At 38.2% G+C, this 24527-nt stretch overlaps 3 protein-coding genes and 1 long non-coding RNA gene across 7 annotated transcripts in view; 3 read left to right on the plus strand and 1 right to left on the minus strand.

Moving 5' to 3' along the window:
• Window positions 1-5074, plus strand: part of LOC123504109 (chaoptin-like) — an 83493-nt gene extending 78419 nt beyond the window's left edge. For all 4 annotated transcript variants that reach the window (XM_045254424.1, XM_045254426.1, XM_045254425.1 and 1 more), the window contains one exon: window positions 1280-5074. In XM_045254424.1, coding sequence (XP_045110359.1) covers window positions 1280-4159 — 2880 coding nt within the window. In that variant the 3' untranslated portion in view covers window positions 4160-5074. The remainder of the gene's footprint in view (window positions 1-1279) is intronic.
• Window positions 335-23006, minus strand: LOC123504125. The gene is made up of 5 exons (XR_006674706.1): window positions 22883-23006; window positions 11769-11992; window positions 11021-11136; window positions 1278-1447; window positions 335-1136 (listed from the first exon to the last, which is right to left on the minus strand). It is a non-coding gene; the product is annotated as an uncharacterized LOC123504125 (long non-coding RNA).
• On the plus strand, window positions 16377-19102 carry LOC123504119. The gene is made up of 6 exons (XM_045254444.1): window positions 16377-16465; window positions 16590-16775; window positions 16951-17135; window positions 17249-17509; window positions 17695-17817; window positions 18726-19102. The coding sequence occupies exons 1-6, from the start codon at window positions 16390-16392 to the stop codon at window positions 18915-18917; spliced, it is 1023 nt and encodes a 340-aa protein (XP_045110379.1). The 5' UTR covers window positions 16377-16389; the 3' UTR covers window positions 18918-19102.
• LOC123504117 (L-galactose dehydrogenase-like) lies at window positions 20314-24405 on the plus strand. The gene is made up of 9 exons (XM_045254440.1): window positions 20314-20515; window positions 20787-20873; window positions 21040-21212; window positions 21329-21490; window positions 21717-21808; window positions 21888-22029; window positions 22607-22741; window positions 22936-23108; window positions 23989-24405. The coding sequence occupies exons 2-9, from the start codon at window positions 20792-20794 to the stop codon at window positions 24098-24100; spliced, it is 1071 nt and encodes a 356-aa protein (XP_045110375.1). The 5' UTR covers window positions 20314-20515; window positions 20787-20791; the 3' UTR covers window positions 24101-24405.
• Window positions 24406-24527: the final 122 nt, after the last annotated feature.

A 24527-nucleotide genomic window follows, 5' to 3' on the forward strand; every position in this document is an offset into this window, starting at 1 on the left:
CATGTTTCTTAATTATTCCATGACAAATAGTGTGCATTACCAATCCAAGCAAAGCAGACTAAAAATCGTCAAGTCACAAGGATCCTTGCACTCTTGCACGTCCTTATTTTTAAAAAATTGGGATACAAAACAAATTTCTTTGGAATGAATATACTATATTCATACAATTCTTACTTCCTTGCTGTAGTAATATTAACTTGAAGGAAAACTTTCATTCTAGCAAGATTAGCCAAGAATGTCAACTATATTTCTTTCCCATGTTTGTATTACTGAACCAAGGAGGTAAAAATCTTAAAATTTTGTGTGAATACGGTATATTTGTTCTTCCAAATTATTATTATTATTATTATTATTATTATTTTTTTTTTTTTTTTTTTTTTTTTTTTTGCAACCCAATTTCTATAAAATATGTAAGTGCAAGGGACATTGTGACTCAAGAATTTTTAGTCCGCTTTGTTCAGATTGGCAGCACCTCATATTTCTAGTGAAATGTGTCACCAAAATCACCATGTGTCATTGAATAATTAAGAAACATTACGTTTAAGTAAGATTTTTGGCGACATGAGCATTGTCTATCATCAAACGTGAAAAGCTGACAGATAATTTGCCTGGAGCAGCATAAATCATTCCTTTCTCTACTCTACCAAAAGAAATGTGAAACACGCTGTATTTAGTGAAAATGCATGATAGTATGTCTGTATCACATAGAACTGTCCCTGTCAGAGCTATTTAGAAGTTTCAAATATTCAATAAATAATACATAACAAGACTACTGATGTGTTATATACACTCATGATGACAATTTAAGATCATGCTTACTCTGGCTGGGATATTAGCTCTATAGACCCCTCTGTCTGCAAGTTTGATTTAAGGTAACACTCTGTGGAGACCAGAGGATACTTTCACATGGAAGGATAATTTCACATGCATCACTACTCTCTAACCGATTTGAGGGAGGGTCACTTGTGGTGGCTCTATGTTAGCTTAGTGCTCCGGAAGATTAAATATTTCTTCTCTTTCTCTTTGTCCTCTAAAATCTTCTGTGCCATGTCCATCAGTTCCACCAGGAAACCCTTTGGGTACCCGAGCTTGATGAAGAAGGTCTCAGTGATGTGCTTATTTGTTTCATTGTCACCCTGTAATATACATTTATACATATAAGCAATCTAGAAAATGCAATCCCCCAAAAGTATTTACAAAGCTCTTGTTAAAGAGCTATTGGTTTCCACCCTATGAATAATTACATATTCCAATTCTAAAATTTCTTTTCCACTTACAGGTGGGAACCCTGACAGAGTTATCGCTGGACTACAATCGGGTTGGAGTGATCTCAGCAGACAGTCTCCAGACACTCATTGGGCTCCACCAGCTGTCCATTGCTCACAATATCATCAGAGAGCTACCACCAGGAACATTCTCCAATTTCACATCTTTGAAGAGTTTAAACCTGTATGGAAATCAACTTCAGAACATTATTCCAGAAAGTTTAATCGGCCTTCGAAATAGCTTGAAGTCACTTAATCTTGGCCTAAATCGTCTCAGTGAACTACCACAATTTGATTTCCCACTGCTAGAGTCACTAGTTCTCTCTAAAAACAACATAACTATCCTTCCTTCTGATGTTTTTGTTCTGCTGCCAGAACTCAAGATGCTTGACTTGAGTGAGAACTATCTCTCCTTGCTACCTGTTACTCTGTTACACCCAATAAGAAAACTTTCCACTTTAGATCTCAGCAAAAATCAAATTACAGAAATTCGTCCTGGACAGTTCAATGAATCTTTTATCAATGTAATAAATTTCCAACAAAATAAGATACAAGAGATCCCAAGTGAAGCCTTCAGAGATTTGCTGTTCTTGCACACACTAGATCTGAGTCACAACATGATAAGGAGTATCAGTGATGGTGCTTTTCTAAACATTCCACTTATTCATGTTCTTCGATTAAATAAAAACATGCTGCCATCTTTCAAGAGGGAGTATTTCAAACTTACTATACCAGCACCAAATACAGCTTTACGGATTTTAGACTTGAGTAACAATGATATCACTTTCCTGCAGCCTCGTGCTTTTACTTTACATAAAAAACTTAACTGGCTCAGCCTTTCCAACAATAGGCTGACTTTCTTTCCTTCAGAAATTGTGGATGATCTTGTTGATTTGGAACATCTTGATGCTCACAATAACCAGATTGAAAAGCTGGAAGACAACGATTTTTCTAACTCGGTACGTCTGCGAGAGCTGAACCTTCAAAATAACTTAATAGCATCAATAGCTGAAACAGCCTTCCAAAATTCAACCCAACTTCAAGATCTCAATTTGAGTCATAACAAAATCCAAGAACTTCCAGAAGATGCATTTTTGGGTATTGCGCGGCTTCATCTTGATCTGAGTCACAATGAACTCATGGCTCTTCCAAAAATGATATTCCAACGAACAAAGATTCACAAGCTTCATTCAGTAAATCTGGCTTATAACCTGTTTAACAAAGTACCTGTGGAGACCTTACGACAACAGTACTTTTTCCTATCCTCACTGAACATGGCCCACAACAACATCAGTGGTGTACCAAGCAATGCTGCCATTTTAGTCAATATAAAGACACTAGACTTATCATACAACCCTCTCACTCCAGAGGATATATTTACTTTGTTAAATGAACCCAAGACAGTGCGGCATCTCAGTCTTGCAGGTACAAATGTGACAGAGATTCCTGCAATTGAAGCAAGGTTTTTGTTATCTTTAAATCTATCAGACAATAATATTATTGAGGTCAAAGAATCTTCCTTTCAATTGACACAAAATCTGCAGGAACTTGATGTGTCTAAAAATAAAATACCCAATCTTAGTTATGGACTAGCTATGGCTTGGCCTAAGATACCTGACCTCAGGAAATTAGATATATCACATAATCCACTAGCTTATATTGTCCGTGGTGATTTCAACTATCTCGGCAATCTTGAAGTTCTCCGAGCTTCTAATTTGCTTCGAGTGGAGCACATAGAGCGGCTTGCCCTTGGCCCTTTGCGGTCACTGAGAGAGCTTCACCTGCACACACTGCCCCAAATTGCTGTGCTAGATGTACGTGACATCCTGGAAGGCCATCCAGGCTTGGAGGTTGTGGATATTGAGTTAACTGACAGAGAAGTCCATGACCAACTCCATCCAGCATTTTACCCTCGACTACGAAGTTTAACTGTGCGAGGTCGCTCTGTGGAAGCCTTATCTGGAGGTGCCTTTGCTGGCATCAATAGTCCAGAGTTGACTATTGGACTTATTAATACTAATATCAGCAACTTGTTGTCAAACTTCTTTTTCCCAGTGCCAATGTCTTCAAAAATTGTGCTTGACATTTCAGAGTCTGGTATTACTTCTCTCAGCCCTCAGTTCTTGAGTACTCTGGATTCCAAACAGCGCCATCTGAGTCTCATAGGACTGGATTCCAATCCACTATTTTGTGATTGCAACATTCGTACTCTGAGACGCTGGCTGTTAGGACGGGGCCCCCGAGACAGACTCTTTAATGTGACCTGTGATGCTCCGGCAAGCCTAAATGGCACAATTTTGACATCATCAAGTGAGGCAGACCTTACCTGTGAAGGTCGACCCACTACTACAACCACAGACCCTCCTTTGTTTACAACAACTCGACGTCGGCCAACCACTACAGACAACATTATTACATTTGATGACATGACACATCGAACAAACACTGGCAAGGATAAAAGTGAAGATCTGAAATCTCCTTCACGTACAAGTGCTGGGCTCAATATGGACACAGTTATCATTGGTATAGTGGGTGGAGTTGTAGCATTTGTGGCAATATTGATTATCATCATATGCCTTATTCGTCTTCGCTCAGACTCTCAGTATCGTGGAGGTCCCATGGCGGGTCCATTAGCAATGAGGAATCATGGAAATTGTACTTGCCTGAAACCTCCCCAACCACCTGGTAGCTGGGCTGGCTATCCAGGCCCCTATGCTGCAACTCTACCCCCACCTCCCTCTTCCCGTGCTGGAACGCTGAAAATGCTGCCCCCACCAGCCACACCTATTCCCTCAGCGTATGGAACAGTAGGAGCAAACAGTGCACGAGGATATTATCCAAACCATTCCTATTACATGGGTTATCCCCCAGAGAGTGAACATGAACACCGGTAACAAGGCAGTAGGGACACAACGGGTCATACCTGCTGTGCATTTGCTTCTGTTCTCAATCATTTTGGCTAGAATGTGCCATCCTTGGGCCTCATCACAGTGCCCTGCCTACCCTCTTCAGCCCCACAAAACTTGTTCATTTCTTTCATCTGATGTCACAAGGCATTTCTCACTTTAACAATCTTGGGCTGTTGTATGTATATATTTTATATACTATGTATGTGCTATGTAATTAAGTATAATGTTTTGAGTGAGTTTAAGAGTATATAATATTTTCATCTAGAACTAAGGTGCCTCCACAAATTTTACCTTTGAAGACACTACTATAATGAATGACCAACATGCCTTGTATATCTTGTGACAGCAACTTCTGACACAAAGGCCATGATAAGACCTGCTGCTCAATATATACACAATTACTATTCACTCTGATCCTGTCAATTCAAGTTCATTTGGAGGCTTATGTACAGAGTTTTGTAAAAATATGAATGTTCTTAATATACAGTAGATTTTTATATGAATGAAACTTTCAGCAACTAACATAACTTACAAATAAAAATGATTGTACAGTGTTACTTGTAAAACTGTACCTTACAAGGTAAATTTATGAACTTAAAAGACTCTCATGCAAAACAAATGAACTCTGTTTAAATGGGAGAAATGTTAATTTTGAAAAGGCAGCTCCTTGTTGAATGGATAGGTTTTATGAAGATGTCCGTCTGCAACTTGTTTGTCAGGTTACATATTTCTGAGGAGGATCCTCCTTGGAAAACTTTTCTATGACTTGTTATATTTATTAACTTATTACTGTCTGTACTTTGTTTCATCACTTATCCTTACTCTATGCATGACCAAACCTAATCTACTTGTCTTCATTTGTTTGATGGATTAATTTTGAATTAAAGTTTTAACTATTCATTTACTGTTGTATAGTGCTGCACATTCACCTCCCAATTTTCTTTAGTGCATTGTAATATTAACATTTTCAATTGTGAAATAGCATGTACAGTGCATACAATTATGTACTTATGTGCAAATAGTTTTCTTTCTTTACACAAGATGTATAGAAATAGTATCATAATGTACCACAAAGTAAACTTTGTGTTTTTACTGGGTAGTTGCAAACACAAAAGCTGGTTTGTTCTTTGTGATGAATCCATGTTAGGTGTCATGCAGGTAAGAATCAAGTGTTAAATAAATAAGGTTACCAGTGAGCAGAATGAACTGCTTTACTGCACCTTCAGCAAATATAATTTGCAGCACTGGACATGCTGCTCAGCAAACTTTCAGTAAACATCATAAAATTTGTACCTACCAGATTATTAGCAAGAGACAATAAATGCATTCCTTGTATGTACACAACTTCTATCATATCAGTGTTTTGTTGTACATGACTTGTATTTTGTGTTGCGTTAAAAGCAATCAATTAATACATTATGATGAAAGTGTTTCAGTGCATACTGAAACTGTAGTTTGTATATCAGCTGGTGAAAGTGAACTGCTTAACTTATTGCACTTATTTAAAAAAAAAAAAAATAATCACACAACTACAGCTTACAACTCTACAAAATAGTCCTAAATTATTGTCATTAGTTGCCAAGCTCAGAGAATTGAGTTCACTACTCACCTCACATAACTCAATGTCCATTATGTGTCCAGTCCACTATTGTTTGCATATTCCATACCTTATCCAAAGCTCTTAGTGGTAAGCCACAGCTATGAATGTTGGGGCCACACCAACTTCTCTTGCAATCTGAAATGGTGAAAGCTTTTTTATTCCTGAGTTGTTAAAATATTCTTGCAATGTCTACTGACTTCTAAATGATGAATGATTTTCTTGGGGTATGACTTCATAAGAAAAATGATAGATATGGAGTTGACCGTGTATGATAATTCTATGTAGACTGTACTTTTAAACACTATACCACACATATTTCAACTGTTTTGAGCATCTTATTTTATTACAGTCACAGCAGCTGCAAATATCAAGGCTGCTAAAATATTTTTGTACAATGATTTTAAATAAAAAGTTTTTATATATTATTTCATTTAGTTTGACCACTGCTTTAATAGAAAAAAAAAAAAAAAAAAAAAAAAAGACGTGCAAAAAAGTGAGAGATGGTACAATGAGGGTAAGGGATATGTATAGAAGAAAGACAATATATCAAGTGTAGCTACAGACAAGGAACAGAATAGAGGTGAAATTAAGCTTCAAGCTGGATATATGATGGAGCTGGATTGATATATCAGAGGGACTGTGTCCGGAAAATGTCAGTAACATTAAAGAGAAAGGTTTACGAAACTGGTGAGACCAGCAATGACACCTGGAGCAGAGTTATTAATTATATTTTTGGTATAAAATAACTTCAGGTAGTTGTTTTTGATTGGGTTAGTCTATTTAACAACTATTTAATACCACATGCAAGTGATTTTGGCTTGAACATAGAAAGAAAGAGTAAATTGTTAGATGTTTTGAAATGAGATGTTGTGACAATACACTAAGTACGATGTGTGATAAGTTCTTGAAACCTTGGCAGTAGAGGGAATGGCATACCAATTATGCATAAGCCTGAAGGTTGGTGAACTGCTATCAAGTTTTTAAGACACAAAACCTTCCTTTTAAAACAGTGATTTTGTTGAAAGCACAATTCTCTAAAAACAATCATTCATTGACATGTTCCATTATCTTCTTTCTAGATGAACCTTACAAATCTTAGCTTGATTTATATGAACTACAGCACTTTTGTTGTGGTTCCTTCCCAACACTGTGTCATCTTTGAACTATCCTTGAAGTCCTTCTGGTTCAAATTAGTAATGTGATTATGCACTCTTAACCTGATAGCTTATTACAACTCAAATTGTATTTTTGTTGTTATAATTACTGTATATACGTATTTTATTGTTATATAATTATTTTATTCTATTTTATTTTATTTTTTATTCATTTATTTTTTATTTATTTATTTATTTTTTTTTTTTTACATTTACTTTAATATTTCCAACTTATTGCTTGTTGTAGTTCATCTACAGCAAACTCACTCCCATGATACAACATGGTAGTTCCAGAGGGCATCAGTATAGATAAGACATGTGCTTGGATTTTGGCTTTAGTTGTTATGGAAGGACTAAAGACATCATGGGAAAACTTTCTGAGAGCCTCAAATCACATCTGAATTTCTGAAGTAGAATGTTGATCAAATGTAAAGGAAAATTCAAGATATTAGAATAAAAAAAACCATTATTTATATTTGTAAGCAACAATACACCTTGCAGTGTGCCACTGAATGGCATATATCCATATCTTTTTACAAAAGATTTAACTTGAATGAGTGTTCAAAACAGCTTTTTCAGAATTATGGCTTGATAAAGGTATGCCCCCTTTTTCCCCAGAAAGGTGTCGTGATGTGCATAAATTTGTATTAGACTGAAAGATACCCACCAGTATTTTTCTATACAGCTATGAACCAAATTTTAATACTCTTAAGTGATGGACTGTTGAAGCCACAATTAAAATAAGGCTGGGTGATTGCATGTACATGAATTAGTCCGACTGTATGGTAATGAGGTACAATTGACTGGCACTTATCATATGACCAAGAAAAAAAATATATATTGTCATCTTTAGTAAAGTTGTATTTGAAAAAGAAATAAGAAAAAATTTGTTTCTCAAATAGAATGAAATGTAATTAATAAACAGTGTTGAGTCATCAAGGAACTTTAAAAGAAGACTATAGACAAATTTATGGATATAGATGATAACTAGAAAGAGGTAGGTATGTTTCCCTTATTATCCTATGTCCTTTCTTTTTATCTCATCTTTAATAACAAATACTAAGGACTCACAAGCATAGCTACATGATAAAAACCAATTAGCACTCATGATCCATACAAACTTGCATGTCTACTGTATCATGTAATCTACATAATAGATACAAATACACATTCTATCGTGCTGTACAATTTTGATTCCCTCAACCATTCTGAACATTTCTTAACAACAACAATAACAACAATAATAAAATAAAAATTCTGAGAATAAGAATAGGAGTGGCAATAAGGTGAAAGAAAAAGGTATGTAGTTTTCAAGCAGCTTGCCATATCCTGCATGACCAAGATGGTGTCCAAGAAGAATGAAAATGAATAAATGAAAGATAAGGAAAACAAAACAACAAATCTGAGAAAAAAAAAAAAATCGTTTTTTTTTTTCACATGGGAAGATGAAAAGCCCCTAGAGGAGGATAAAGAAGGATGATGATGGTGAGTGTTTTGAGGAAGAAGGAGAGAGGGATACAACGATGATGGTAATGATGATATTGATGATGGTATGATATTATAATAATGATGGTGATGATGATGGTGATGATGTACATGAAAAAATAATAAAATAAGAATAATGTATAAAAATAAAGGTATAACTGATTATTTATCTATATACCAAGCTAAAATCCCTACAGAGTGCTAAAATAATGAAAACTAATAACACTGACAACTAAGGACAATAATAATAATAATAATAATAATAATAATATTCTCTACTTTTTCACAACTACACACAGCTGTCATCCAAAATCCTGATACCAAAGCCAGGTTGATGTGTGGCTGGCAAAGTTATCAATTTTGAGTGAAGTCTTGAGATCTTGTTACTTGTGAATGAATCACTGGGGCAACTCATAGCAGCAAAGTTAATCAAATCAAGTAAGAATTTAATGGCAGACAAAATGAGGCAGTTCCTTTGGTGATAGTATAGTACTCCTAAAGTATTCTGCAAGAAATAAAGATCTGTCATACACGTCCTAAATAATATTCGTGATTTTTTTTTCTTGGTCATATGATAAGAAGTGCTAGTCAATTGTATCTCATTACCATACAGTCGGACTAATTCATGTACATTTGTTCAACATTCTACTTCAGAAATTCAGATGTGATTTGAGGCTCTCAGAAAGTTTTCCCATGATGTCTTTAGTCCTTCCATAACAACTAAAGCCAAAATCCAAGCACATGTCTTATCTATACTGATGCCCTCTGGAACTACCATGTTGTATCATGGGAGTGAGTTTGCTGTAGATGAACTACAACAAGCAATAAGTTGGAAATATGAAAGTAAATGTAAAAAAAAATAAATAAATAAAATAATAAAATAAAATAATAATATATAATAATAAAATACGTATATACAGTAATTATAACAAAAATACAATTTGAGTTGTAATAAGCTATCAGGTTAAGAGTGCATAATCACATTACTAATTTGAACCAGAAGGACTTCAAGGATAGTTCAAAGATGACACAGTGTTGGGAAGGAACCACAACAAAAGTGCTGTAGTTCATATAAATCAAGCTAAGATTTGTAAGGTTCATCTAGAAAGAAGATAATGGAACATGTCAATGAATGATTGTTTTTAGAGAATTGTGCTTTCAACAAAATCACTGTTTTAAAAGGAAGGTTTTGTGTCTTAAAAACTTGATAGCAGTTCACCAACCTTCAGGCTTATGCATAATTGGTATGCCATTCCCTCTACTGCCAAGGTTTCAAGAACTTATCACACATCGTACTTAGTGTATTGTCACAACATCTCATTTCAAAACATCTAACAATTTACTCTTTCTTTCTATGTTCAAGCCAAAATCACTTGCATGTGGTATTAAATAGTTGTTAAATAGACTAACCCAATAAAAAAACTACCTGAAGTTATTTTATACCAAAAATATAATTAATAACTCTGCTCCAGGTGTCATTGCTGGTCTCACCAGTTTTGTAAACCTTTCTCTTTAATGTTACTGACATTTTCCGGACACAGTCCCTCTGATATATCAATCCAGCTCCATCATATATCCAGCTTGAAGTTTAATTTCACCTCTATTCTGTTCCTTGTCTGTAGCTACACTTGATATATTGTCTTTCTTCTATACATATCATCCCTTACCCTCATTGTACCATCTCTCACTTTTTTGCACGTCTTTTTTTTTTTTTTATTAAGGCAGTGGTCAAACTAAATGAAATATATAAAAACTTTTTTATTTAAAATCATTGTACAAAAATATTTTAGCAGCCTTGATATTTGCAGCTGCTGTGACTGTAATAAAATAAGATGCTCAAAACAGTTGAAATATGTGTGGTATAGTGTTTAAAAGTACAGTCTACATAGAATTATCATACACGGTCAACTCCATATCTATCATTTTTCTTATGAAGTCATACCCCAAGAAAATCATTCATCATTTAGAAGTCAGTAGACATTGCAAGAATATTTTAACAACTCAGGAATAAAAAAGCTTTCACCATTTCAGATTGCAAGAGAAGTTGGTGTGGCCCCAACATTCATAGCTGTGGCTTACCACTAAGAGCTTTGGATAAGGTATGGAATATGCAAACAATAGTGGACTGGGCACATAATGGACATTGAGTTATGTGAGGTGAGTAGTGAACTCAATTCTCTGAGCTTGGCAACTAATGACAATAATTTAGGACTATTTTGTAGAGTTGTAAGCTGTAGTTGTGTGATTTTTTTTTTTTTAAATAAGTGCAATAAGTTAAGCAGTTCACTTTTACCAGCTGATATACAAACTACAGTTTCAGTATGCACTGAAACACTTTCATCATAATGTATTAATTGATTGCATTTAATGCAACACAAAATACAAGTCATGTACAACAAAACACTGATATGATAGAAGTTGTGTACATACAAGGAATGCATTTATTGTTTCTTGCTAATAATCTGGTAGGTACAAATTTTATGATGTTTACTGAAAGTTTGCTGAGCAGCATGTCCAGTGCTGTAAATTATATTCCTAACTTCCTGTCTTGTAACCGTCATGACACCTATTACCTGAGGAGCCTGTGAAGTAATTAGTCTCATTTACCTGTGTGGCGAGTCGGGGAGCTGCAGGACAGCTGAGACGGCGAGAAAGGCGGAAAACATGACGGGGCAGGGATACACATCTTTACGGGGTTGGCTCAATGGGTGCAGACATATTACCTGTAAAGAAACAAAGGTGCAACACGGCATGGAGGCTATTAGCGCGAGATTATAATTCATGCACGCCATATCTTATTCCAGCATAGAATTAGTACAAGGGGAGGTAAATACTTGAACACTAAAAAACTTCATAAACACGGTAAGCCACTGTTTATTCTATAAATTGTGTCGTCTTGGCATGGGCAGCGTTTACAGAATGGCAGCAGTTTAATGTGTTACCTTGTGCAGCGACAACACATCAGTCAAGCAGCCTGGTTATCATGCCATGTTTGGAAGAATGATTGATTTAGCCGCTTCACCTTGAAGATTACGGACCTTGACCACAGTGAATTACAGCACAGGCCTACCACTTTGCCTCACTGAAATAAACTCGTTACTTTCCTATTTTCTCTTCCTTATGTCCCTTTCGTTCTGAGTAATTTCTACTCTACCTGGACTCGTGCACAAGGAAATTTAGGTCAAATTGATATAAGAAATTACTTAATGATCAGATGACCTCAATACCAAAGACCACAATACCAAGTGACACGCATCTCCGCATTCCACTCACGCAAGGTACCCACATAATTCACCAGTGTTGCGAGATGACAAATGTATAGGACTTGATAAACGTATATCCTGTGATGACTTACCTTGCACAAGAAGGAGTTGAGGAGACTGGGGATAGTGTTGCGGCAGCGTGGGGAGGTGGTAGCAGATCAACAAACATAGGTACGGGTCTAGCTACTTCTCTGAACACGGGAGGCACAACTGCGGCGGCGCTGGCAAACTTAGAGGGACTGAAGCGTTACTCGAGCAGAGCGAGTTCGACCAGCAACACAGCGAAGCGATGGCTCCCTCAGCTCACGTCTCGTGTCTGAAGAGGTAAGCCCATGGCGTACACATCGAATTATTATAAGAAAAAAGTATGAACAAAATTGGAAATAGAATAGTAAAGAATATGTGAGTATCTTAAACCATTAAAGCTTTCATCATGAAATTAAGCGTCACGGAAGCAATATCAGCGATAACATACTACGTAGAAGCGTGGCCAAGACCATAAAAGCCAAGGCTTGAAACACTACACCGCATTGGTCATTGTTCTTGGCAAGTGTCGTAATGCCGAGCTCGTAAAGTGTGAAAAGATTAATTTGTCAAATTAGATTCCTTAGTAGTGTCCAAAGAACATAATAGTTCAGTTGTTTGTTGGCAGTTCTACATTCATCCGGTTTTCAACAGTGAGACAGGTATTCATTTCATAAGTGATTATTTGAACGAGTCATTCAACCATTGTGTCCACGTTCATTATAGAGGTTTCCATTAATTTTCCGTCTACATATTGGCTTTCATACGATTAAATTACATTTTGAATTAAGCCAAAAGATCACTGTATATTATACAGTGATCTTTTTGGCTTAATTTAATTTAATTTAATTTATATTATACAGTGATCTTTTTGGCTTAATTCAAAATGTAATTTAATCGTATGAAAGCCAATATGTAGACGGAAAATTAATGGAAACCTCTATAATGAACGTGGACACAAAGAGGATATGGTTGGAATGACTCGTTTCGTAGAATAATCACTTATGAAATGAATACCTGTCTCACTGTTGAAAACCGGATGTGAATGTAGAACTGCCAACAAAAACAGCAAGCGAACCAGAAGGACGACCTTGGTAGCGACTGATAGACATGAGAGAAGCTCAAATGTAAATAAACGCACAATGCAAACCTTGAAGAAAAAAAAAGTTAACGAGTATTGACCCGTTCACTATATTCATTAGGCAGGATGACTGGTGACAATGTTTCTCTTCCATAGCGGCGGTGACTCTTGCCAACTACAAAGGAGTAGCTGCCATACACTAAGATGTATTGCTGGAATTCTGGCGACTCTGACTTTTACTACAGTTTCAATGGAGTCCCCAGAACTCTACTTAAACAAGACTCACTCAAAGACAGATCTTTAAAAAGTGTTAAAGATAGATCTCATAAGTAAAAAATGTAAATTGGACATTCAAGTTCTTTATTCCAGGAAAGATTCAAGGTCATTTGTTCTTGTTCCGAGTTCTAACCCCTTGAAAAATATTTAATAGCTTACAAAGAGAGAGAGAGAGAGAGAGAGAGAGAGAGAGAGAGAGAGAGAGAGAGAGAATCAATATTAGTACTAAGTACCCTAAAACATTACTCTATCCACCATTTCTAACAATAATTAATAAACTGGTATTTCTATTCTTCAAAATTCGTTAAGATAAATAAATCGCTAATAACTGGTACCAAGCGTGTAGTAATTACCTCCTCTCCTTATCATACATTTAATTCTGCGACATTCAATTGTCCACCACAGCAATAATTTCATAGATGCACTCAGAAACTAACCCGTAGAAAATTTTCCATCGTAGTGACAGCAGTAAGTGCAAAGCATACTGATGAAGGCGCTCCTATTTAGCACAACTGAATATTCACGAGCTATCACTCAAGACAATTAGCTTACGACACTTCCAAAGAACATAATTCACCACCTCGCCTCTTGAGTGTCGCTGTGTTACATGAGTGAGTGCCACTTTGAGTTACGGGAGAACCTTAACGGTGATGGGGTTACGTCAATAGGATAAAAGTAAATAGCTAGCAGAGTAAATATAAGGTGCTGTATGCTATGGCAATCCGCGAATAAACGGCTCTCTAATCCATTACAGCCATTAATACATTTGTGTCATCCAAAGCGAAGAACGGGTCACGCCTATTGGGAGACTTAAAGAGCTGGGAAATGAGAGGATCTTCGTGTATGAAATGCTGTCAGCTATGAGATTACGTTAGCATATAAATGATTCTCACCTGTTCAAGGATCAGTACCACCAAAGGAATATGATAAGAACTCAATTTTCCTATACTCACACCTCACTAAGGGGCATTCACCTCCAACTAAAATATTCAGGTGGTTGTGTCGCTATTATTACTTCTACTGTTCCTTTTTTCGCGTTATCCATGTTCATATTAATCATCTACTCTTTCTCAAGTGATCGACCTCGAACGGTGCGTCACTTAGCGTTTGCGTATGTTTATCCAAGGCAGGGTGTGATTAGCTAAATGGCTTCTTTTTATTGAGGTTATAATTAGTGGGGGACGAAGATGCATACGCCAGCCAGCCAAGCAACACCAGTACGGGAACAGCTGGATTTTGCCCCGATGTACTTATAGAAAGAGAGAACTACGAAAGGGAGAAAGAAAATATGTGAATTTAAAAAGAACTAAGTAAAAAGAAGGATATAAAGAAAAAAAATCAACGGATAGATACTAGTAACACTTTGGGAGATTAACGGTTTTACTACTATTACTTGTACTAATGCTACTGCTACTGCTACTACTACTACTACTACTACAAATTACCATGTACAGTAATAATACTACATACAACAACATCAACAACATCAATAGTAAAAACATCTACCACCATAACTAATACTATAACAAGCTAATTGATCTGAGATGAAGAGCTTCGAAGTAATCGATGTTTACGACAGTAATGAGTGAACGAGGTGCATGAAGTGGCAAAAAAATTAAAACAAAGAATGTAAATATATACTGTATTGCTACTGGAGCAAAGAAAATTAAGAAAAAAAAGTGATAATCTTAACGATCGAGCACCTATTAGAGTACGCAGAATGTGTTGCGTCATGTTTGCTGAGTGAACAAAACTATAAGTAGTGTTGATGGACTTCCTGTGAAGCTAAATTAGTTTCTATTGTTGCCAGAAATTACGTTCCTTTCTTTGCATAAGAATGATTACTAAATGTCACTCTACTTGATGAAAGCGCGCACACAAACATATATATATATATATATATATATATATATATATATATATATATATATATATATATATATATATATATATATATATATATATATGTGTGTGTGTGTGTGTGTGTGTGTGTGTGTGTGTGTGTGTGTGTGTGTGTGTGTGTGTGTGTGTGTGTAGAGAGAGAGAGAGAGAGAGAGAGAGAGAGAGAGAGAGAGAGAGAGAGAGAGAGAGAGAGAGAGAGAGAGAGAGAGAGAGAGAGTGTCATACCGTCAACTGTCGCCTCACACAGTGATAACAGATACACTATCGGGACAAGAGGAGCTTTGCCTTTGGTTTGTCTTTGCTACTTGAAGCATGCATTCTGTTGGTGAGAATGTAAAGTACAAGAGGAAGCGATGTAATGACTTCATGTCTGGTCATTACATCATGAAAGGATGGGGGAGGGGAGTGATTAAGGCAAGGGAAGTAGCGGTAAACAAAACATGTTTGTCAAGGGTAAACAGTATGGAAGGTTTTAATGTCACTGTTATGTGCGGTGCGATGAAGTGCCGGTCTATTGGATAGCTATAAGGTTCACTTTGAAGCTTGTCTTGAAGATGTTTTGAGGCAAGAGACACTGTAGTCATTCTTCACTATACTGACCAATGAATCTATATCTATCTTACAAATCGCTGCTCAACGTTGGCTCAAGCTAAATATACGTAACAGCTTACACTCAACAGGGACTTCGGGCCGATCATAAGTATCGCCAGGGCGTGCGGTTGCTGGCCACTAAGGAACTCTGTCAAGTCGAAGAGCCGAGAAGACAACGATCCGACGGTGGCGTGGAGGGAGGACAAGGCGGCGACATCTGGACAGTGGCAGGAGATGAGCTGGACATCTTTCTTTCCCTACTACACCATTCTAGTCATGATCTGTTTCCTTCTCAACCTCACCTTCCACGTCTACAACACGGCTATGCGCATGAATGATCCCAGGTGGGAAGAGAAAACAACGTGCTTAGAGTATGTCTTGGTCATCAACACAAGAATATCATAGTAGATAATTCGTTGTTTCTTCGATAACTCCCAGGATGATTATATTCACATTACACAAGTCACGTTGTACGAAATTTTCGCTGTTTTCCGTATGCTATAAACACAAATGGAAGTAGAAATGAGACAAATAAACCAAATAACATTAATACCAGGATGCAACTCAGATTAATGTGTAAACTGGCAATAGCAGAAGAAAGAAAAAAGAATGGAGCAATCCTTCACTGTACTGGCTCTATTCTAATTCCAAAATAAGACGTCATAAATTTGGTAATGTAGATAAAATAATGAACATTCTTAACACTATACCATAACGTACAAGGTTAAGACTTAGGTTAGGTTAGGTTACGATCTTCATAATGCAATAGTAACAAGACAGATGGACATATCCTTTGCGTTTCATCCTTGGGGTCCTGTGGCAGACTAAACGCGTCGGAGATGTTGGTAAGCATGCCTTGGATCGCTTACCTCAGCTTGTCCTTCCTCACCAGTCTACTGCTGTTGACCCGAGCCCGTAAGTACTCGTTCGTTTTTTTTTTACCTCACTCAATATTTTTTTTGGAAAAACGGCCATGAAGCGCTTTTCATTATTGTTGTTGTACTCGTTGCGATGTAAAAAGATGAAAAATTTCCTACAGAGAACGTGGCTGATTTTCTCTGCCGCTGGAAGTTCCTGGAGGAGCGCTTGAACCAGATTATATTGTGTCAGCCCAAACAACGATACCCGATCATGGTACTGACTGCATACGTTAGCGTCGCTGTAGTCTCCTTCGGAATCCTGATATATCAGTTACTGCAAAATCAACACGCATCGTATTATTGGGGTAATGTATGGTGCTCAAGTGTGTGTGTGTGTGTGTGTGTGTGTGTGTGTGTGTGTGTGTGTGTGTGTGTGTGTGTGTGTGTGTGAACACGAGAGAGAGAGAGAGAGAGAGAGAGAGAGAGAGAGAGAGAGAGAGAGAGTATTATGTGGCAGTAATATGGATAACTCCTCTGAAGGCAACCTAATGCCGGCGGAGTGGGCGTGGGTTGGATACGTAGGGCAACACCTAATGGTGATACCCACGTGGTCCAGCATCTTCGTGAGTGAGGCGCTTGTTGTCGTTATCGCTCACCACTTCTCTACCTACTACGCCGTTCTCAACCAGCGCCTACACACCCTATTCCGTTCCTTCACTCCGAAGGTTAGATACAGTCCCTCTTGATCTATGCTACGTAATGTACTGAGGATACGGAATAACAACGTCCTACACATATTCACGGTAACATTAAAAGAACATTTTCTCCTTGATACCAGACAAGTAGAGGAAAGATGGCAAGTTCTCTACAAAGACCAAAGTCAGAGAGTTTAACACCCGATCACCGGCCGCCACAAGTGGACTCCGTTTATCATTTCATCGATGAAGACTTTCAGGAACAGTTTCAGCAAACATTGTGTGTACGTGAGAGTGTGGGGGATCTTCTCGACACTTTTAACGCCATCTTCTCCCCAATCGTGTTAGCCAGCCTATCCATGCTGACCATTGTCACTGTCGCTTTCTTCCCGCAAATCTTGAAGGTTGGCACAAACGTGATCTGTCACCCTAGTGCAGCAAACATTACATTTTATTCCTTTATCTTAAAAGATGTCGCTAAAACGTAAACTAAATCAAGACAAAATCTAGGCGTAAAATGTGAACAATTATACTGGTAAAGGAACATGCAAATTAAGCCAAGGTACTAATTGTTTTTAACTGATTACAGAGTGGAGTCATCACGAACTCAGTTGGGTACCTGGTGGTCGCTGTCTCTGGCGTCATCCGCCTCATTGTCATCGTTGTGGGACAGGCGTGTGTCCATAACCAGGCCTCCATCACCCGAGGCGTGGTGAGGCCATTATTATACAATTATGTATTGATTATATATTTATTGTATCACTTGTACCCCACTCTCTCTCTCTCTCTCTCTCTCTCTCTCTCTCTCTCTCTCTCTCTCTCTCTCCTTTGGTTGTCTTCTCACTTCATAAATTTTCGTCACCACATTCCAACAGAATTTTAAAGCAATATCCTCAATAAGACTGCATACAAACAGTAGCGTCCATTGCTGAGCGTCTTGAGTTATGAGACTATGATCATGACATCTAATTCCACATGTAATGACTGAAACACATAAAGAGAAAGCAGACTGGTGGACATATGATGAGGAAAATTTATAGCGTTTCAGTTGCTGCATTATGATTCCGGCGAGTCATCCATACGAGAACCAAGTCATGATGTTAAATGATATGTTGTTTGAATGGCACGTTAAACTTTCACGGTTTAACCACACACCGTACACACACACACACACACACACACACCGCGTAGTGTAGTGGTTAGCACGCTCGACTCACAATCGAGAGGGCCGGGTTAGATAGAGTCCAGGTAAGCGGCGAGGCAAATGGGCAAGCCTCTTAATGTGTGGCCCCTGTTCACCTAGCAGTAAATAGGTACGGGATGTAACTCGAGGGGTTGTGGCCTCACTTTCCCGGTGTGTGTTGTGTATTGATGTGGTCTCAGTCCTACCCGAAGATCGGTCTATGAGCTCTGAGCTCGCTCCGTAATGGGGAAGACTGGCTGGGTGACCAGCAGGCGACCGAGGAGGTGAATTATACACACACACACACACACACACACACACACACACACACACACACAGAGAGAGAGAGAGAGAGAGAGAGAGAGAGAGAGAGAGAGAGAGAGAGAGAGAGAGAGAGAGAGAGAGAGATTGATTGAACTCCTTCCTGTACGGTACAGGTGAGCAAAATGCAGTTGCGAGTGGTCATGGCTGGAGAGGACCACGTTTTGCTGCCCACCGCTTTGGAGCACCTGGCAGCCACTCAAGATGCGGGAATCAGTGCGTGGGGCTGCTTCACCGTCAAGCGGGGCACACTCCTCACCATTACTTCCTTCATTGCCTCCTATATAGTCATCATCTTGCAATTTTAGTGAGCTTCGGATGGTTCACAAGTCCTGCTACATTTTTGTTGCTCTTTCCTAACTGAATCACACACGAATCATGAAATAGTTTATTGGTGTTTGGTGAACTGTTTTCTTTTTGCTTCCTTTTATTTTTATTTATTTATTTTTTTTTTCACTGTTCATTCGGTATGTCATCTGTGTTACTTTCTGGCTATAAAATAATACACCGAGAAGCGCGTTTCATGACCTAATGGCTGAGTCCTTTTAAATCAAAGCACCTGCATTCTCTCATGGTTCAACAATATCCCAGAAAACAACACGGAAAGGAGCGGCATCAAAACAATACAAACGCACACTACGGTCTAACACATTGGTGTATGGAGCCGAGACAACCTTCAACTTGAAATGTGCACATGATGTTACTATCTACCTTCAGCTGGTAAGATTTTTGTACAAAACTATCCTCGACCCATGCACTACGGGCTACAAAACATGGCAAAGTGTAGCGGTAACAGACGTCCCTCACCCAGGATGCGTTAGTAGGTACTATATTGGTAGTACAAAAGCTTAAAGGCATGCTGGCTTCATTCCAACATTGACGTTTCCTTCGTACTGGAAATAAATTACCATTCCTGCGTATCGCTCACAAAGCTAAGCATTGTACGAGTAATCTTTTGATCTAACTTTGTTGCTTTGAGTCATTGGCTTCAAACCTCTCCAAAGTTCGTGCACCATTCCGTGAACTTTTAATTAATTCATTTCCAAGTATCCTCTGAAAACATTTTTTGCACTCTAAGTTGATTATCACTGCTTTGAAATTAATGACCTTTACATATTTGATGCTGCGTTGACAGAAAGAACCCTTGATGTCCTGGTCCAACAGTGCACAAAGGAACAAGAGGCCAATAGATCACGTATCTAAAACCTCAGGCTTACGACTATTGTGATTGTTATTGTTGCTCCTTCACATATATTCAAGTGTAGATGTACTAGTAAAGAAAACGAGCAGTACCTGTAAACGATAACTATATTTCTTTATTATTTATATCTTAGATGGTGAGTGTGTACAATAAAGAAAAATAAAATAATTGAGAGATATATATATATATATATATATATATATATATATATATATATATATATATATATATATATATATATATATATATATATATATATATATATATATATATATATATATATATATATATATATATATATATATAGAGAGAGAGAGAGAGAGAGAGAGAGAGAGAGAGAGAGAGAGAGAGAGAGAGAGAGCATCATGCAATTCAGAAACAATGTGGAACGTTTAATATCTCATTCAACGTTCCTGTTATTGATGATAGTCACATAGTAACCCCGTCGCGGCCATAAAATAACTATGTTAGCACAGTGTAGGCGTCATAAGTAGCAACAAAAACTTCAAGGCCACGACACGCCATGGTGCAGACCACTGTTTGTTGATTCTGTAATGCGCACTCCCTTGATAACACGATAAAAGGGACCCGAGAAGAGACACAGAACACGCCTTGTTAGTCAGTCTTCTGACACCGTTCCTGCCACTGCTAAGCAAGACCTCGCGATCCACGGAGTACAATTAATCAAGGAAGGACAAACGTCAGGCAAGTTTACAATTGTAGAGATGTAATATTTATAACGCTAGTAGTTCATTTCACTATGCAGATGAAAATGGTGCTTACCAAATTACATCATTTCGTACACTAGAGGGTCAAGTAACTTTTAACATCATGTGATCGTTCAAGGCGCGAGGATGTAGGCATAGATGTGTGTGTGTGTGTGTGTGTGTGTGTGTGTGTGTGTGTGTGTGTGTGTGTGTGTGTGTGTGTGTGTGTGTGTGCTCATCAGGTCATCATATCTCTGTTTCACACACAGACGCCATGCAGCCACCAACCTTCGTGCAAGGCTTCCACGACTCCGAGGCTGTCTCCAGGATGACTTACCACCCACTTGGCGACACCGGTAAGTTTCAAACATTACGTTATTGATAGTAACGTAATGCACTCATAGCATACATAAACACGAAAATCATGTTAAGTGAAACTCAACAACTGATGAAAAAAAAAAAAAAAAAAGGCTCTGTGACGTGTGTATAAGACAGGAAACTAAAGTTCTGTTGTTCCGAAAGGGCTGCAACTGTCCCGCCTCTCTCTTGGTGGTACCCCTTTCGGTGGGCTATATGGAGAAGCTACAGAGCAAGCCTATATTGACACCATCCATCTCGCTCTCAAGTCTGGAATCAACTACATCGACACCTCTCCGTGGTATGGCAATGGGCGGAGCGAGATGGTGCTGGGTAAGGTACGTATGTAAGACTAATTATTTCTCAACAGGTATTGCTGCTGATGCTTGCGAGTGATTTTATGCAGGTAGTAGTGGAAATGATAAGGTCACTAGTATTCGGCTATCTTCCTCAGGCCCTGAAGGACGTCCCTCGAAGCTCTTTCTACATCGGCACCAAGGTGGGTCGCTACGAGCCTGTGCCTGAACGAATGTTTGACTTTTCTGCCAAGCGAGTGGCGCAGAGCGTTGACCACAGCCTGCAGCTGCTGGGCCTCGACTACGTGGACCTCATCCAGGTGTGTACGTACATCCGTGCGCTAGACTGGGCTAGGAAACTGCATCAACTTCATGTCCAGAATACACTGGTCAACTATTACACAGTATATTCAGTGGAGCGTGGGAGAAAAGAGAGATTAATCGTTTCAAGTAGATTTATTTTTTTCAAAATGATATTGTGACTGATTTTGTACTTTATATCGTGAATTGATGTTAATTTCGTTAAATAAACGTTTCTTTCTGTAGGTGCACGACTTTGAGTTTGCCGAGAACCTGGACATTATCGTGGAGGAGACACTGCCGGCCCTGCAGAAGGTCGTGGACAGCGGGAAGGCAAGGTCAGTCCAGGGCTTGTGGACTGACACAAGTTTGTCCAAGAGTCAACTCTTGTCTATTGAAAACACCCAAACATTGCAGGTTCATCGGCATCACCAGCTACTCAGTGAGCCTCCTCAAGGAACTGGTTGAACGGTCACCGGTCAAGATCAGCGCCATTTTGTCTTACGCGCGCAACACACTCATCGACGACATCCTCGAGGGCTTCATGCCTTTCTTCAAGGTAAAGCCTTACCAGCACCCTCATTTAGGTCGATCCAGGAATAAATATGATTACTTTTAAGAAAATAAAATACATTCACATCACATTTAGAAACTGTAAAAGATTAAATACTGATATAAATTAAGGTTAATTTCGTCATTGAATAGATTTTCATGTATTCACTTGTTCTTTTAATATGATTGCACTGTTGCATTTACGTAAGTCTATGATCATCTTGAATTCTTAAGTATATATCAGAGATATATTGCTGTAATTATCTTTTACTCTGTGGCTATTTCAAGGTGCCTTACTACTGATATACATCACGACCATCTTTTTTTTTTTCTTTCTCCCACTACCTTTATACTTTCGCAAGTTTTCTTGTGGTGGCATCTCAGGCCAAAACTGAAAATGATTGAGGCACGACACCTGTAGAAACGTGTGGTGATGTTTCACACACGCCATAATGGAACAGGTTCACCACTTCTGTCCGAGGGCATCGGCATCTTCAGGTTTGGTTTAAGTGAATTATTTCTTGTTGAAGGAAAATACATTCCTACTCACATTCCACGTCATTCATCTATCTGTTAACCCACAGTCCCGGAACATTGGAGTGATCTGCGCCAGCCCAGTGGCCATGAGGCTGCTGACCTACAACCCTGTTTTGCCGGAGTGGCACCCCGCACCACAGTACATGAGGGACGCCTGCCACTCAGCCGCCCTCTTCTGCAAAGTGAGCGAATTCCTCGAGTGATTTAGTAGTGCACGACTTTCAGTCATTGATAATTAAATAAAAGTGAAGAAAATGAACAATTAAGGGAATAAGATATAATACTAAAAGAAAAGAAAATTTATGGAAATTCCAAGTACTTACCAGTGGCATTGATGTAGGTTTGTGACCCTTTACTACTCGCACTCCCCACGCAGGAGGCTGGCGTGAACTTGGCGCGCCTGGCGGTACAACACGCGCTGCGGCTGGAGGGCATCACCACGCATCTGCAGGGCAACGACAACTGTGACATTTTGCGTCAAAATCTGAATAACTTTTTAACTCCTCTTACGCCACAAGAAGAAGAACTACGCCAGACAGTGAAAGAACGGTGAGTTTGAACACCCAACTTCTCTACAGCATGTACCTACTTGGCCAGTTGTATAAGCAGTGATGCTGAATGAATGTTTAGCTGAGCTTTACTTTTGCTGATAATTATCTAACACACATAGTCTTTTTTCTTAGCTTAGTGTTACACTTTTAAAACATAAGAGCATCTCACAACTTTGAGGAGTACTTTCTGGAATATTTACTGGTTACTCTACAACAGTCTGTAAGTACACGGAGCCAAGTACGGCTTCTTTGAGTTGTCGTCACGGGAATCATACTGAGGCTTTCTTATATATTATTTGCCTTTTAGTTTAAGTGTATGTAAACAATCTTCCTTGAGTTAATAGTATTAATGCTATCACCTCACTCTTGGAATATTTCACATAATCTTTTATGAAACATTTTAATTTTACTAGCACACGTCACCTCTCCAATGCTTGCCACCTGATCCGCCCCAAACATCATTGTCCAATTCTTTTATCTTTATCAATATATTCCATTACCCAATAAAATACATTACATTATCCATAGCATCAAATGTTTTTTTTTCTTTTATTAATTACTCGGTTCCGATGTTGATTGACCCGAAAATCGTTAATTTCACTCACTAGAAAGGCGGAGTAACGCGGACAGGAATATGTATCAGTACGAAGAGCCACTGCCGTCAGTAATAAAAAAAAAAAAAGTCACCATCAGGAACTACACACAAAATACTTACACTAGAAAAACGAGAGAAAAAAAAAAAAGAAAGGCAAAAGTTACTAACCCGCGCAAAGACAAATCAAGAAGAAGAAAAAAAAAAAATACATGATTGTGATCTTCTTTTTATGTCAATCTTTGTTTCATTATCATCATTAACAAACTTTTCTTTTTTTCCTCAGGTTTTTCGACTCTCTTCCAGCGAAACACTGGGAGGGCGTGGATCCTGCCAAACATTGGGAGACGATGCGGCAGCTTCGCTCTCAGTCTACTGGCGCTTCTGTCACATCATAGTTTTGACTCTTTGAACGACTCTTTATGAAAACCCTTCTATGGCATATTTACTCAAGGCAACATGTGATTTTCTTGTCACTCCACCCAGCTTCATGAGCACTCCATATAGCAATAGAAGTGCAATAATCTGATCCCTGAGTCTACGTGTACATAGGCTTATAATTGTGTCGTGATCGATATAGCTGTTCTTCAACAAGCACTTGATATTAGTAAGGAAAAAGAGCAGCAGTCTTAGGTAACGACTGTTTTATCTCATATGTTGAGTGTGTATATATTCTCCCATTAAAAATAAAGATAGAATAAAATCAATTTATTTCAGAAACCTTGCATAACGTTTATTATCTCATTCATTGTTTCTGTCACTTCTTATACCGATTTTAAACCCATATATCACCTATAGATAGGATGCTGATACGAATTGTACACT

This window comes from Portunus trituberculatus, chromosome 15 (genome assembly GCF_017591435.1).
Source record: "Portunus trituberculatus isolate SZX2019 chromosome 15, ASM1759143v1, whole genome shotgun sequence".
Taxonomy (NCBI): Eukaryota; Metazoa; Arthropoda; class Malacostraca; order Decapoda; family Portunidae; genus Portunus; species Portunus trituberculatus.

Excerpts from the sequence above, each read along its gene's own strand:
- LOC123504117 (XM_045254440.1), top strand. The coding sequence starts at position 20,792 with ATGCAGCCACCAACCTTCGTGCAAGGCTTCCACGACTCCGAGGCTGTC. Across the intron at positions 21,491-21,716 it reads ACTACGTGGACCTCATCCAG|GTGCACGACTTTGAGTTTGC; the intron begins GTGTGTACGTAC and ends TTCTTTCTGTAG. Across the intron at positions 23,109-23,988 it reads CGCCAGACAGTGAAAGAACG|GTTTTTCGACTCTCTTCCAG; the intron begins GTGAGTTTGAAC and ends TTTTTTCCTCAG.
- LOC123504119 (XM_045254444.1), top strand. The coding sequence starts at position 16,390 with ATGTTGGTAAGCATGCCTTGGATCGCTTACCTCAGCTTGTCCTTCCTC. Across the intron at positions 17,510-17,694 it reads TCTTCCCGCAAATCTTGAAG|AGTGGAGTCATCACGAACTC; the intron begins GTTGGCACAAAC and ends AACTGATTACAG. Across the intron at positions 17,818-18,725 it reads CCTCCATCACCCGAGGCGTG|GTGAGCAAAATGCAGTTGCG; the intron begins GTGAGGCCATTA and ends TGTACGGTACAG.